This window comes from Scyliorhinus torazame, chromosome 18 (assembly GCF_047496885.1).
Source record: "Scyliorhinus torazame isolate Kashiwa2021f chromosome 18, sScyTor2.1, whole genome shotgun sequence".
Lineage (NCBI taxonomy): Eukaryota > Metazoa > Chordata > Chondrichthyes > Carcharhiniformes > Scyliorhinidae > Scyliorhinus > Scyliorhinus torazame.
The window spans coordinates 85393947-85407792 of NC_092724.1; the positions used below are offsets into that span (position 1 = coordinate 85393947).

Below are 13846 nucleotides of genomic sequence, written 5' to 3' on the forward strand. Positions count from 1 at the left end.
CACCAGCTCCTCATTTGCCTTTGGGAACTCTAGCCTCCCCAGGAATTGATTCATGCCCTCCTCCCCAACCGGGGGGTCCAACTCAAATAGCTGGCTAAAAAATTACCGGAACACTTCATTCACCGCCCCCAGGTCCGTCACCGTCTTCCCCCTCATATCCTTTATTTTCCCTATTTCTCTCGCCGCCTCCTGCTTCCTCAGCTAATGTGTGCCCCTTTTACCCTCCTCAGCTGACCCTCCGCCTTTCCTGTGCAAAGCAGCCTAAACTCCATTTGAAGTCTCTGACGCTCCTTCAGGAGCTCCTCATTTGGAGACTCCAAGTATCTCCTGTCCACTTGTAAGATTTCCCCTACCAACCTGTCCAGCTCCGACCGCTCAGTTTTATCCCTGTGGGCTCGAATCGATATACATTCCCCTCTAATGACCGCTTTCAGTGCCTCCCAGACCACCCCAGCTGCTATCTCTCCCGTGTCATTGATCTTTATATCCCCCGAATGGCCTCTCTCACTCGCTCACAGATCTCCTCATCCGCTAACGGCCCTGTATCTAGTCTCCACTGTGGGCGCTGGGACATTCCCGTGTCTGCCCATAGGTCTATCCAGTGTGGTGTGTGATCTGAAACCACAATTGCAGAGTACTCAGTGTCCTCAACCCCTGCTAGTGTTTTATCTAGCACAAAGGAATCTATCCTGGAGTACGCCTTATGTACATGGGAGTAGAATGAATATTCCCTGCTCCTTGGTCTCACAAATCTCCATGGATCCACCCCTCCCATGCGCTCCATGAACCCGCGCAGTTCCTTTGTCATTGCTGATAGTTTCCCTGACCTCGCACTCGACCGGTCCAACCTCGGGTCCAGGACCGTTTTAAAGTCACCCCCCATGATCAGTGGTGCGAGTCAAGGTCTGGGATCTTTCCCAGCACCTTCCTGACAAATGTGACATCATCCCACTTTGGGGCATATATATTCACCAGCACCACTGCCATTCCCTCTAGCTTCCCACTAACCGTAACAAATCTGCCTCCCGGGTCTACCTCTATCCTCCCCACCTCGAATGTCACCCTTTTGTTAATCAGGATAGCCACCCCCCCTTGTTTTAAAGTCCAGTCCTGAATGAAACACTTGCCCGACCCATCCCTTCTAATTTGGCCTCCCAGCTTCAGGTGTGTCTCCTGTAACGTAGCCATGTCCGCTTTTAACTGTCTCAGGTGTGCAAACACACAAGCTCTCTTAACCATCCCGCTCAGTCCACGAACATTCAATGAAACCAGTCTGGTCGGGGGGGGGGGGCCCTTGCCCTCCTCCCTTGTCGATCAACCATGACCTTTTCTAGGCCAGCTCCCAGCCCGTGTTCCACACCTCACTTGATCCGCCCCTCGGCGGCGACCGCCATCTGATCTCCATCTCCAGTCTCCTAACTGTCCCTTACCCGTCAGCAGTACCCCCGTCCCACCCCCCCTCCCCCCAATTTGTCTTTCTTCAGTCCTCCCCCCACTTTGCTCCCGTGAACTAGCTGTCCAACTAACCCATCAGCTCCCACCCTCTGGCGTCAAAAAACCTGCCATCTGCCAGATTCTATCCTCGTTAAACATAGCACCAGCACTGAACACAGTGACAACAATCCCCAAAAGCAAACACACCATCCCCCAACGCGCAGGCAACAGGGCCCACCCCTCCCCACCCCTCCCCCTTTAACCGATTCTTATCAATCCCATCACCTTCAAACAGAATCAAACACAACAGAAGAAGCTTCAAGCAGCTTAAGCAAAATTATGTATGCAAGAATCAACCATCTTTCTTACAGAAAAGAAAAATCCCTGTCACAACTTAAAAGTTTTCCCTCTGTAATCCAGTACATAAAGCAAGAAATCAAAATCAAATTACGCAAGAAAGAAAAAAAACAATTTTTCTTCCCGAACATCGCGACTTAACTCACAGAATTAGAAAGATTGAAATTTCAAACAAGACAAAACAAAACACAGGACTATTATTCTCTTCCCCCCCCCCCCCCCCCCCATTTTATCCCTTCCCCCAAACTCAATCTACCATTGTTTGAATTTAAAAGTCCTTAAGCCAGATTATTGTCCTTCATAAAAGTAGCAACCTCTTCCGGAGAGTTAAAGTACAGCTCCCGGTTCTCGTAGGTCACCCAAAGACGCGTCGGGTATAGCAGTCCAAATTTAATGTCTTTCTCAAACAGGGCCGCCTTAACTTTGTTGAAACTTGCTCTCCTCTTTGCGAGTTGTGGTCCCCAATCTTGGTACACCCGGATCTCTGATTCTTCCCACATGTACCGTTTTATCTGCCTGGCCCACTTCATGATACGCTCCTTGTCGAGGAATCGATGTACCCTCACCACCATGGCCCTCGGGGGCTCACGACCCTGGGGCTTACGTACGAGAACCCTCTGTGCCCGGTCCACCTCCAGTGGCTTGTCAAACACATCGGCCCTGACCATCTCCTCCAACATCTTCCCCACATACGTACCCGCATCTGATCCCTCCTTCCCCTCTGGCAGCCCGTCAATTCGGCTATTTTGCCTGCGAGACCGGTTCTCCAAGTCTTGTACCTTATCCAGCAGTCGTTTCTGGCTGTCCTGTAGTCTGCTAATTTCCAAAGCCATTGCAGTGGACTGCTCCTCTCTTTCAGTCACCAGCTCCTGCAACTTTTGAATCTCCTGTACCTGGGTCGTCATTTTCTCCTCCACCTCCTTAATCAAGGCTATCGCCTGGGTTATGTCTTCTGCACACTCCTTGCGATGCCGGACGAACTTCTCATCCAGGTACTCGACCCATTGCTCCATCGACAGTGAGCTGGCGGGGACACGCTTTGTCTCGTTACCATTGACCTCGATGACGTCTGAGCCTTGCTTTCACTCATCTTTTGGTTTCTTCTTTTTCGACTCTTATTTGGACACAATTGCATAAATTGTGGGTCACCTCCTTTCCCTCTCCCTTCGATCAACTTAAGTTGAGAAATACCCTGGAAATCTGGCTTAAAAACCATTAGAGAAACCACAAAGGGCGAGAGCTGCTGAATGTGCGACTGTTTACTCCATGGCCGCCACCAGGAGTCGCTATCCCCTTTTCCAGGACCATGTCCACCCAATGCGGTGTATGATCCGGAATTGCTATCGCCGAATACTCTGAGCTGCTTAACACCGGCCATCAGCGTCTTCACTCCTGCAAAAATGTCCATCTTCGATTAAAACATGCGAACCGATGAGAAAAACGAATACTCCTGCTCCCACGGGTACACGAACCTCCAGGGGTCTACTCGTCCCCTTCCCCTCAATAGTCCAGTCAGTGCCTCCCCCCCTCTGACAGGGCGTGCGAGCGCAGCTCAGACCTATCCACACTTGGCTCTTGTGAATACAATGTGTTGATTGAGGTGCGGTGTGTTGGTGAGGTGCGGTGTGTTGGTGAGGTGCGGTGTGTTGGTGAGGTGCGGTGTGTTGGTGAGGTGCGGTGTGTTGGTGAGGTGCAGTGTGTTGGTGAGGTGCAGTGTGTTGGTGAGGTGCGGTGTGTTGGTGAGGTGCGGTGTGTTGGTGAGGTGCGGTGTGTTGGTGAGGTGCAGTGTGTTGGTGGGGTGCGGTGTGTTTGGTGAGGTGCGGTGTGTTGGTGAGGTGCGGTGTGTTGGTGAGGTGCAGTGTGTTGGTGAGGTGCAGTGTGTTGGTGGGGTGCAGTGTGTTTGGTGAGGTGCGGTGTGTTGGTGAGGTGCGGTGTGTTGGTGAGGTGCGGTGTGTTGGTGAGGTGCGGTGTGTTGGTGAGGTGCGGTGTATTGGTGAGGTGCGGTGTGTTGGTGAGGTGCAGTGTGTTGATTGAGCTTGAATTCCAGTTGTTGATTTCTTTATCTTCTGTCTTTTCAGTGGCGACCCTGATAAATGTGACATTTGGGGAAATGCTCCTCTTCACCTGGCAGCTGCAAATGGACACCTCAACCTCCTTTCCTTTCTGGTATCGTTTGGGGCAAACATCTGGTGCCTGGACAATGACTATCACACTCCCCTGGACATGGCCGCCATGAAGAATCACATGGAGTGTATCCGCTATCTGGACTCCATTGCTGCAAAGCAGACCACACTGAATCCCAAGCTGGTCAGCAAGCTGAAACAGAGGGCCTTCAGAGAGGCCGAGAAGCGTATCAAAGAGTGTGCAAAGCTGCAGAAGAGGCACCACGAGAGAATGGAGAAGAGGTACAAAAAGGAGATGATGGACACCTCTGATACCATGAGTTTCTCCAGCTACTCGAGCAGCACTCTGAGCCGCCAGCTGCAACGCATGTCCATCATGGCCTCCGTGCCTTACTCACAGGCCACTCTCAATGCAACCACCAAGGGCAAGACCAAGATTCAGAAGAAGCTGGAAAAGAAGAAACAAACGGAGGGAACTTTCAAGATATATGAGGACGGGCGGAAGAGTGTCCGCTCCCTATCTGGACTGCAGCTTAGCAACGAAGTGATGTTTGTCAAACAGGGGACCCATGCCAGCCCCAGGGACAGGATGAGACGTAATATCCGGGACATGTTCGCCACTGACGAGGACACGATGTCACACGCCATCAGTGAGCCAGGCTTGCACTTGGACACAGCCAATTCAGAGATCAGTACCGACTCCGGGCACGAGTCACTCTTCAACCGGCCTGGCCTGGGGACCATGGTCTTCCGCAGGAATTATGTGAGTGGGGGTCTCTTCGGGATCGGACACAACGGTGGAGAAGCGATGGGGAATGGCGAGGCCAAGAACACAGGGGTCAGGCTGAGGAGCCGACTTCAGCGCTCCACCAGTGTGGATGACAGCATTGGTAGTGCGCGCAGTTTACAGGAGAGGGATGACGATGAGCTGCCCTGGGGGGACGTAGAGTTAGGCTTAGATAATGACCTCGAGCCTGAGACCAGCCCCCTGGAAACGTTCCTGGCCTCTTTGAGCTTGTTTGAGTTTGTGACAATCTTTAAGAAGGAGAAGATCGATCTCGAAGCCCTGATACTTTGTTCAGATGAGGATCTCAGAAGTATAAGCCTCCCGCTGGGACCCAGGAAGAAAATCCTGGAGGGTATTCAGAGGAGGCAGCAGGTTCTCGAGGAGCCGGAGAAACTGGATGACACGAGTCTGTAAGTGCCAGTGGAAGGGGCAGTTTTACTGGTTTTCGCAGACAGAGAGGGAGCAGCTCTTTATCGAGGTCAAACAATCCGTCTGTAAACTGAGAGATTTTGCAACAAGCAAGGATGATACGATAAGCGATTAAAGTTATGTCAGGTAAGCAGGACATTCACATTTGCACCCTTCAGTATCATCTTTGTAAGTAACTGGGAGAGCTGTGATAATGAGGTAAGGGGCATAACTTCAGGTCTCACCAATGAACCTGCTCGCTGGGAAATTCCCTTTATCCCCAATATTGCGGTGGATCATGTAGTTCCTCCAGAAGACCTTTCTAATGTTATAGAATCCCTACAGTGCAGAAGAAGGCCATTCAGCCAATCGAGTCTGCACTGACTCTCTGAAAGACACCCTACCAAGGCCCACTCCCCCACCTATCCCCATGACCCCATCTAACCTGCCCATCTTTGGACACTAAGGGGCAATTTAGCATGGCCAATCCACCTAAACTGCACACCTTTGGACTGTAGGAGGAAACCAGAGCACCCGGAGAAACTCATGCAGATACGGGGAGAATGTGCAAGCTCCATACAATCACCCAAGGCCAGGATCGAACACACAAGATCAGAAAATGCCCCTACTTGCTCCCGAACGTGTGCTGGGTTAACTGATTTCAGCTGTGGTTACAATTGAAATTCTTCAATCCGCCTTGTCTTCCTTGAGTGCAGAAAACTCAGCCAGATTCCTCTTTCTGTTCATGATCCAGTCGCTTAAAATGGGCGGTGTGTGTTCGTACCAATTCAGCCTGCTGCACACACTGCCAAACATGCTGTTGACTCAATCGGCCTGTGGAAACCTTCTCTTGTGTTCTTGGGTTTTTAACTGCAGATATTTAGTCAGTTCGATGGCCTCGGTATGATTCTTGTTCGTGCCGTGGACCCATTTCTCCACTCAATGCCAGAATGACTCCATGGGGTTTTCCGTGAAATTGACTAGGCCTAAAAGCGGCCGGGGAAATCGGTGTTTTACCCGCTAACGGCTATGGCAGCTTATTTCCATCGTAATATGCACCACTTTGTGGAAACAATTGAGAGGCGTGGGTTCCATTTTGGATCACTAGCGGGTTGACCTCTTATTCACCCATCCCGCTGTGACCTCAGGCTTTCAGTAATCTGGGTGCCTTATTTAAAGGGCCCCTCCACAGAGCCAGCACTCTCTAACTAACCAAAAAATGCTGGAAAGTGACATGGCTTCCAAAGGGAGGAAACATACTGCCCCCAAATTCAGGAGGCAATGCTGTATTGATCCAGAGGCCCAGGGTATTTTGGACATCCTGAATTCTCCCTCTGTGTACCTGGACAGGCGCTGGAATGTGGCGACTAGGGGCTTTTCACAGTAACTGCGGTACTGGACCTGGTATTGGGGAATGAGCCCGGCCAGGTGGTAGAAGTTTCAGTAGAGGAGCATTTCGGGAACAGTGACCACAATTCAGTAAGTTTTAAAGTGCTGGTGGACAAGGATAAGAGTGGTCCTAGGATGAATGTGCTAAATTGGGGGAAGGCTAATTATAACAATATTAGGCGGGAACTGAAGAACCTAGATTGGGGGCGGATGTTTGAGGGCAAATCAACATCTGACATCTGGGAGGCTTTCAAGTGTCAGTTGAAAGGAATTCAGGACTGGCATGTTCCTGTGAGGAAGAAGGATAAATACGGCAATTTTCGGGAACCTTGGATAACGAGACATATTGTGGGCCTCGTCAAAAAGAAAAAGGAGGCATTTGTCAGGGCTAAAAGGCTGGGAACAGAGGAAGCCTGTGTGGAATATAAGGAAAGTAGGAAGGAACTTAAGCAAGGAGTCAGGAGGGCTAGAAGTGGTCACGAAAAGTCATTGGCAACTAGGGTTAATGAAAATCCCAAGGCTTTTTACACGTACATAAAAAGCAAGAGGGTAGCCAGGGAAAGGGTTGGCCCACTGAAGGATAGGCAAGGGAATCTATGTGTGGAGCCAGAGGAAATGGGCGAGGTACTAAATGAATACTTTGCATCAGTATTCACCAAAGAGAAGGAATTGGTAGATGTTGAGTCTGGAGAAGCGGGTGTAGATAGCCTGGGTCACATTGAGATCCAAAAAGATGAGCTGTTGGGCGTCTTAAAAAATATTAAGGTAGATGAGTCCCCAGGCCTGATGGGATCTCCCCCAGAATACTGAAGGAGGCTGGAGAGGAAATTGCTGAGGCCTTGACAGAAATCTTTGGATCCTCACTGTCTTCAGGTGATGTCCCGGAGGACTGGAGAATAGCCAATGTTGTTCCTCTGTTTAAGAAGGGTAGCAAGGATAATCCAGGGAACTACAGGCCAGTGAGCCTTACTTCAGTGGTAGGGCAATTACTGGAGAGAATTCTTCGAGACAGGATCTACTCCCATTTGGAAGCAAATGGACGTATTAGTGAGAGGCAGCATGGTTTTGTGAAGGGGAGGTCGTGTCTCACTAACTTGATAGAGTTTTTCAAGGAGGTCACAAAGATGATTGATGCAGGTAGGGCAGTGGATGTTGTCTATATGGACTTCAGTAAGGCCTTTGACAAGGTCCCTCATGGCAGACTAGTACAAAAGGTGAAGTCACACGGGATCAGGGGTGAGCTGGCAAGGTGGATATAGAACTGGCTAGGTCATAGAAGGCAGAGAGTAGCAATGGAAGGATGCTTTTCTAATTGGAGGGCTGTGACTAGTGGTGTTCCGCAGGGATCAGTGGTGGGACCTTTGCTGTTTGTAGTATATATAAATGATTTGGAGGAAAATGTAACTGGTCTGATTAGTAAGTTTGCAGACGACACAAAGGTTGGTGGAATTGCGGATAGTGATGAGGACTGTCAGAGGATACAGCAGGATTTAGATTGTTTGGAAACTTGGGCGGAGAGATGGCAGATGGAGTTTAATCCGGACAAATGTGAGGTAATGCATTTTGGAAGGTTTAATGCAGGTAGGGAATATACAGTGAATGGTAGAACCCTCAAGAGTATTGAAAGTCAGAGAGATCTAGGAGTACAGGTCCACAGGTCACTGAAAGGGGCAACACAGGTGGAGAAGGTAGTCAAGAAGGCATACGGCATGCTTGCCTTCATTGGCCGGGGCATTGAGTATAAGAATTCGCAAGTCATGTTGCAGCTGTGTAGAACCTTAGTTCGGCCACACTTGGAGTATAGTGTTCAATTCTGGTCGCCACACTACCAGAAGGATGTGGAGGCTTTAGAGAGGGTGCAGAAGAGATTTACCAGAACGTTGCCTGGTATGGAGGGCATTAGCTATGAGGAGCGGTTGAATAAACTCGTTTTGTTCTCACTGGAACAAAGGAGGTTGAGGGGAGACCTGATAGAGGTCTACAAAATTATGAGGGGCATAGACAGAGTGGATAGTCAGAAGCTTTTCCCCAGGGTAGAGGGCTCAATTACTAGTGGGCATAGGTTTAAGGTGAGAGGGGCAAGGTTTAGAGTAGATGTACGATGCAAGTTTTTTTACACAGAGGGTAGTGGGTGCCTGGAACTCGCTGCCGGAGGAGGTGGTGGAAGCAGGGACGATAGTGACATTTAAGGGGCATCTTGACAAATACATGAATAGGATGGGAATAGAGGGATACGGACCCAGGAGGTGTAGAAGATTGTAGTTTAGTCGGGCAGCATGGTCGGCACGGGCTTGGAGGGCCGAAGGGCCTGTTCCTGTGCTGTACGTTTCTTTGTTCTAACTTCATTGCAGTGTTAATGTAAGCCAACTTGTGCCAATAAGGCTATTAAAAAAAAATAAAAGATGATGGAAAATTAATCCAATAAATATCTGCAGCGAGATGCTCCCTCGGTGAGATCTTCCACTTCACCAGCAGCATACCCACGCATGCAGATTTCCCCACAATGGCCACAATGGACATTGGCCGTCTGCGGGAACGGAGAATCCCTCTGCCAGTGGGGGGCGTGCCGCACTGGAAAATGGGCTGGCGGGACGGAGAATCCTGCTGCCAGGGGGCGTGCCGCACTGGAAAATGGGCTGGCGGGATGGAGAATCCTGTTGCCAGGGGGCGTGCCGCACTGGAAAATGCGGCTGGCGGGACGGAGAATCCTGCTGCCAGGGGGCGTGCCGCACTGGAAAATGGGCTGGCGGGATGGAGAATCCTGTTGCCAGGGGGCGTGCCGCACTGGAAAATGCGGCTGGCGGGACGGAGAATCCTGCTGCCAGGGGGCGTGCCGCACTGGAAAATGGGGCTGGCGGGATGGAGAATCCTGCTGCCAGGGGGTGTGCCGCACTGGAAAATGCGGCTGGCGGGACGGAGAATCCTGCTGCCAGGGGGCGTGCCGCACTGGAAAATGGGGCTGGCGGGACGGAGAATCCTGCTGCCAGGGGGCGTGCCGCACTGGAAAATGGGGCTGGCGGGATGGAGAATCCTGTTGCCAGGGGGCGTGCCGCACTGGAAAATGCAGCTGGCGGGACGGAGAATCCTGCTGCCAAGGGGCGTGCCGCACTGGAAAATGGGGCTGCCGGGACGGAGAATCCCGCTGCCAGGAGGCGTGCCGCACTGGAAAATGGGGCTGCCGGGACGGAGAATCCCGCTGCCAGTGGGGGGCGTGCCGCATTGGAAAATGGGGCTGGCAGGACGGAGAATCCCGCTGCCAGGGGGGACGTGGCGCACTGGAAAATGGGGCTGGCGGGAAGGAGTATTCCTCCCGAGGAATTAAAAGTCTCATGATGACCACAAAATCAATGTCTATTATCGTAAAATAGCCAGCTGGGAAACCTTTAGGGAAGAAAATCTGCCGTCCTTACCTGGACTGGCCTACAGGTGACTCCAGATCCACAGCAATCTGGTTCACTCTTAAATGTTCTCTGAAATGGCCTAGCAGCCACTCCGTTGTCTCAAACCATTACAGAGTCAATAAAAAGGAAAGAAACCGGATGGACCACCCGGCATCGACCTATGCACTGGAAACAGCAATGGCAAACCCAACCCTGTCGACCCAGCAAAGTCTTCCTGACTGACATCTGGGAGCTTGTGCCAAAGTTGGGAGTGCTGTCTCATAGACTAGTCAAGCAACAGCCTAACATTGTCATACTCACAGAATGCTACCTTACAGACAATGTCCTGGACACCATTCCTGGCTATGTCCTGTCCCACCGGCAGGACAGGCCCAGCAGAGGTGGCAGCACAGTGGTATACAATCGGAAGGGAGTTGCCTTGGGAGTCCTCAACATCAACTCTGGACCCCATGAAGCCTCATGGCTTCAGGTTAAACATGGGCAAGGAAACCTCCTGCTGATTACCACGTACCGTCCACCCTCAGCTGATAAATCAGTTCTCCTCCATGTTGAACATCACTTGGAGGAAGCACTGAGGATGGCAAGGGTGCAGAATATACTCTGTGAGGGGACTTCAATGTCCATCACCAAGAGAGACTCGGTCACACCACTACTGACCGAGCTGGCCGTGTCCTAAAGAACATAACTGCTATACTGGGACTGCAGCAGGTGGTAAGGGAACCAATAAGAGGGAAAACATACTTGACCTCATCCTCATCAACCTGCCTGCCGTATATGCATCTGTCCATAGCAGTCTCGGAAGGAGTGACCACCGCACATTCCTTGTGGAGACAAGTCCCATCTCCACATTGAGGATACCCTCCATTGTGTTCTGTTGCATTACCATTGTGTCAAATGGGATAGGCTTCAAACTCATCTCGCAACTCAAGACTAGGCATCCATGAGGCACTGCGGGCCATCAAAAGCAGCAGAATTGTACTCAACCACAATCTGCAGCCTCATGGCCCAGCATATCCCCCACTCTACCATTACCATCAATTCAGTGGATCAACCCTGGTTCACTGAGGAGTGCAGGAGAGAATGCCAGGAGCAACATCAGGTATACCGAAAAATCAGGTGTCAACCTGGGTGAAGTTACAACACAGGACTACTTGCGTGCCAAACAGCATAAGCAGTAAGTGACAGACAGAGCTAAGCGATACCAAAACCAACAAATCAGATCTAAGCTCTGTACTCCTGCCACATCCAGCCTTGAATGGTGGTGGACAATTAAACAACTGACTGGAGAAAGAAGCTCCACAAATATCCCCATCTTCAATGATGGAGGAGCCCAGCACATCTGTGCAAAAGACAAGGCTGAAGAATTTGCAACAATCTTCATCCAGAAGTGCCGAGTGGATGATCCAGCACGGTTTCCTCCAGAGGTCCCCAGCAACACAAATGCCAGCCTCCAGTCAATACGATTTACTCCTCATGATATCAAGAAACAGCTGAAGGCACTGTATACTCAAAGGCCCTGACAATATTCCAGCAATAGGTCTGGAGACTCCTGCTCCAGAACTTGCCGTGCCCCTGAGAGTTTGGCTGATGATCGATAAATGAGAGTTTGGCTCAAGATGGATTGGAACTTTATGAGAAAAACAAAATGTTAGATAAAGCTTTGTGTGAAGAAATGTCAAGACAGGCTTCTGGTAGCAAAATGTATCACTTGTTGAACCAGACAAATTGCAGTAACGGCCATGGGAATGGGTGCACTAGGCTTAAAGATAATTATAATTGAGGGGGCTGAATTATAATTGAGCTGAGAGCACAGATGGAATGCGAGGGAGCTGCCCTCAGAAATGAGCCAAAAACTGTATAAGAACTGCTGTTAGATGTATTGGCTTTGGCTTGCTATTGTAACTCTCAAGAGATACAGTGGTCTTAGCCCCGGCCGAGAAATAAACATATGTTAAAGTAACGAGGTGTTCTACATAGATCTACATAGAATTTACAGTGCAGAAGGAGGCCATTCGGCCCATCGAGTCTGCACCGGCTCTTGGAAAGAGCACCCTACACAAGGTCAACACCTCCACCCTGTCCCCTGTAACCCAGTAACCCCACCCAACACTAAGGGCAATTTTGGACACTAAGGGCAATTTTTCATGGCCAATCCACCTAGCCTGCACATCTTTGGACTGTGGGAGGAAACCGGAGCACCCGGAGGAAACCCACGCACACACGGGGAGGATGTGCAGACTCCGCACAGACAGTGACCCAAGCTGGAATCGAACCTGGGACCCTGGAGCTGTGAAGCAATTGTGCTATCCACAATGCTACCGTGCTGCCCCTATCAGTGTTCGACTGATCATTTCATCCGGACTGGCTACAAAAGAATCCTCACCCCTAGCCAAGCTGTTCCAGTACAGCTACAACACTGGCATCTACCCGGCAATGTGAAAAATTCCTCAAGTGTGTCCTGTACACAAAAAGCAGGACAAGTCCAACAGGCCAATTACCACCCCATCAGTCTACTCTCAATCATCAGCATTGGTGGAAGGGATCATCAACAGTGCTATCAAGTGGCAATAATCTGCTCACGGATGCTCAGATTGGGTTCCACCAGGGTCACTCAGCTCCTGACCTCATACAGCCTTGGTTCAAACATGGACAAAAGTGCTGAATTCCAGAGGTGAGGTGAGAGTGACTGCCCTTTACAACAAGGCAGCATTTGACCGAGTATGGCATCGAGGAGCCCCAGCTAAACTGTAGGCAATGAGAATCAGGGGGGAAACTCACCGCTGGTTGGACACATACCTGGCACAAGGAAGATGGTTGTGGTTGTTGTAGGTCAATCATCTCAGTCGTGGGACATCACTGCAAGAGTCCCTCAGGGTAGTGTCCAAGACCCAACCATCTTTAGTTGCTTCTTCAAGAACCTTCCTTCCAATATAAGATCAGATGTCGGGATGTTTGCTGATACTTGTACAATATTCAGCACCATTCACAACTCCACAGATGCTCTCTTGTACTGTCAGGGGTGTCCTCAGTCAGTCTTGACATCCTCACCATGCATTATTCCAGCTATTAGTGCCTCACGAGACAGCCTGACATGTCTGGCCAGAGCAAAACCGTAATCGCCTGCATCCTCGGCTTCCAGGGCCTCCTCCCCTTCTCCTTACCTCTCACTGGAAGAGAGGTGCAGCTCCCCCATCTCCTCATCATCCTGAAAATGAAATAAAAAATGAAATGAAAATCGCTTATTGTCACAAGCAGGCTTCAATGAAGTTACTGTGAAAAGCCCCTAGTCGCCACATTCCGGCGCCTGGTCGGGGAGGCTGGTACGGGAATCGAACCGTGCTGCTGGCCTGCCTTGGTCTGCTTTACAAGCCAGCTATTTAGCCCAGTGTGCTAAACCAGCCCCTCTTCATCCACTCTTCCACTCATGGACATCCACTCTTTGCATCACCAAGTTGTTTAGGATGCAACACTCCACAGTGATGCATGACAGCCTCTGCTGCATGTACTGCATTGCTCTACCAGATCTGGCGAGGCACTGGGTCCTCATTTTCAGGATGCCAATGGTGTGCTGCACCAAAATCCAGGTTGTCGCATGAGCTTCGTCCTCCTTTTCTCTCAGCAGGTGTCTGAGGAAACCGCAAGGACGTCATCAGCCACCTCCTCTGTAGGTAGCCCTTGTCCCCGAGGTGCCTGCAGCCTCTGTGGACCATGGAAGATGTCCATGGAAGATTTGAGAGCTGCTGAGGATGTATGAATCATGGACACTCCCTGGGTATCATCCTCAGACCTGCATGATCTGTTTTCTTATGAGCAGCTGAATATTGAGCGAATGGAAGTCCGCGTTCCACATACTGAACTGTTTGTTTCCATGGAAATCTTAGAGCCACGTGAATGCAATCGACGGCACCCTGCAGCTGTTCAAAGCTGCAAATCTCAGCTAATCCCAG

The 13846-nt window shown here is 50.5% G+C and overlaps 2 protein-coding genes across 2 annotated transcripts in view; one reads left to right on the forward strand and one right to left on the reverse strand.

Annotated features, from left to right (window-relative positions):
- Window positions 1-5827, reverse strand: part of LOC140394748 (proton channel OTOP2-like) — a 166702-nt gene extending 160875 nt beyond the window's left edge. The window contains exon 1 of the mRNA XM_072481966.1: window positions 5739-5827. The gene's annotated coding sequence lies outside the window, so the exon portion shown is untranslated. The remainder of the gene's footprint in view (window positions 1-5738) is intronic.
- Window positions 1-13846, forward strand: part of LOC140395341 (pre-mRNA splicing regulator USH1G-like) — a 355446-nt gene that overhangs the window by 87462 nt on the left and 254138 nt on the right. Inside the window, exon 2 of the mRNA XM_072482981.1 lies at window positions 3870-5256. Coding sequence (XP_072339082.1) covers window positions 3870-5115 — 1246 coding nt within the window. The 3' untranslated portion in view covers window positions 5116-5256. The remainder of the gene's footprint in view (window positions 1-3869; window positions 5257-13846) is intronic.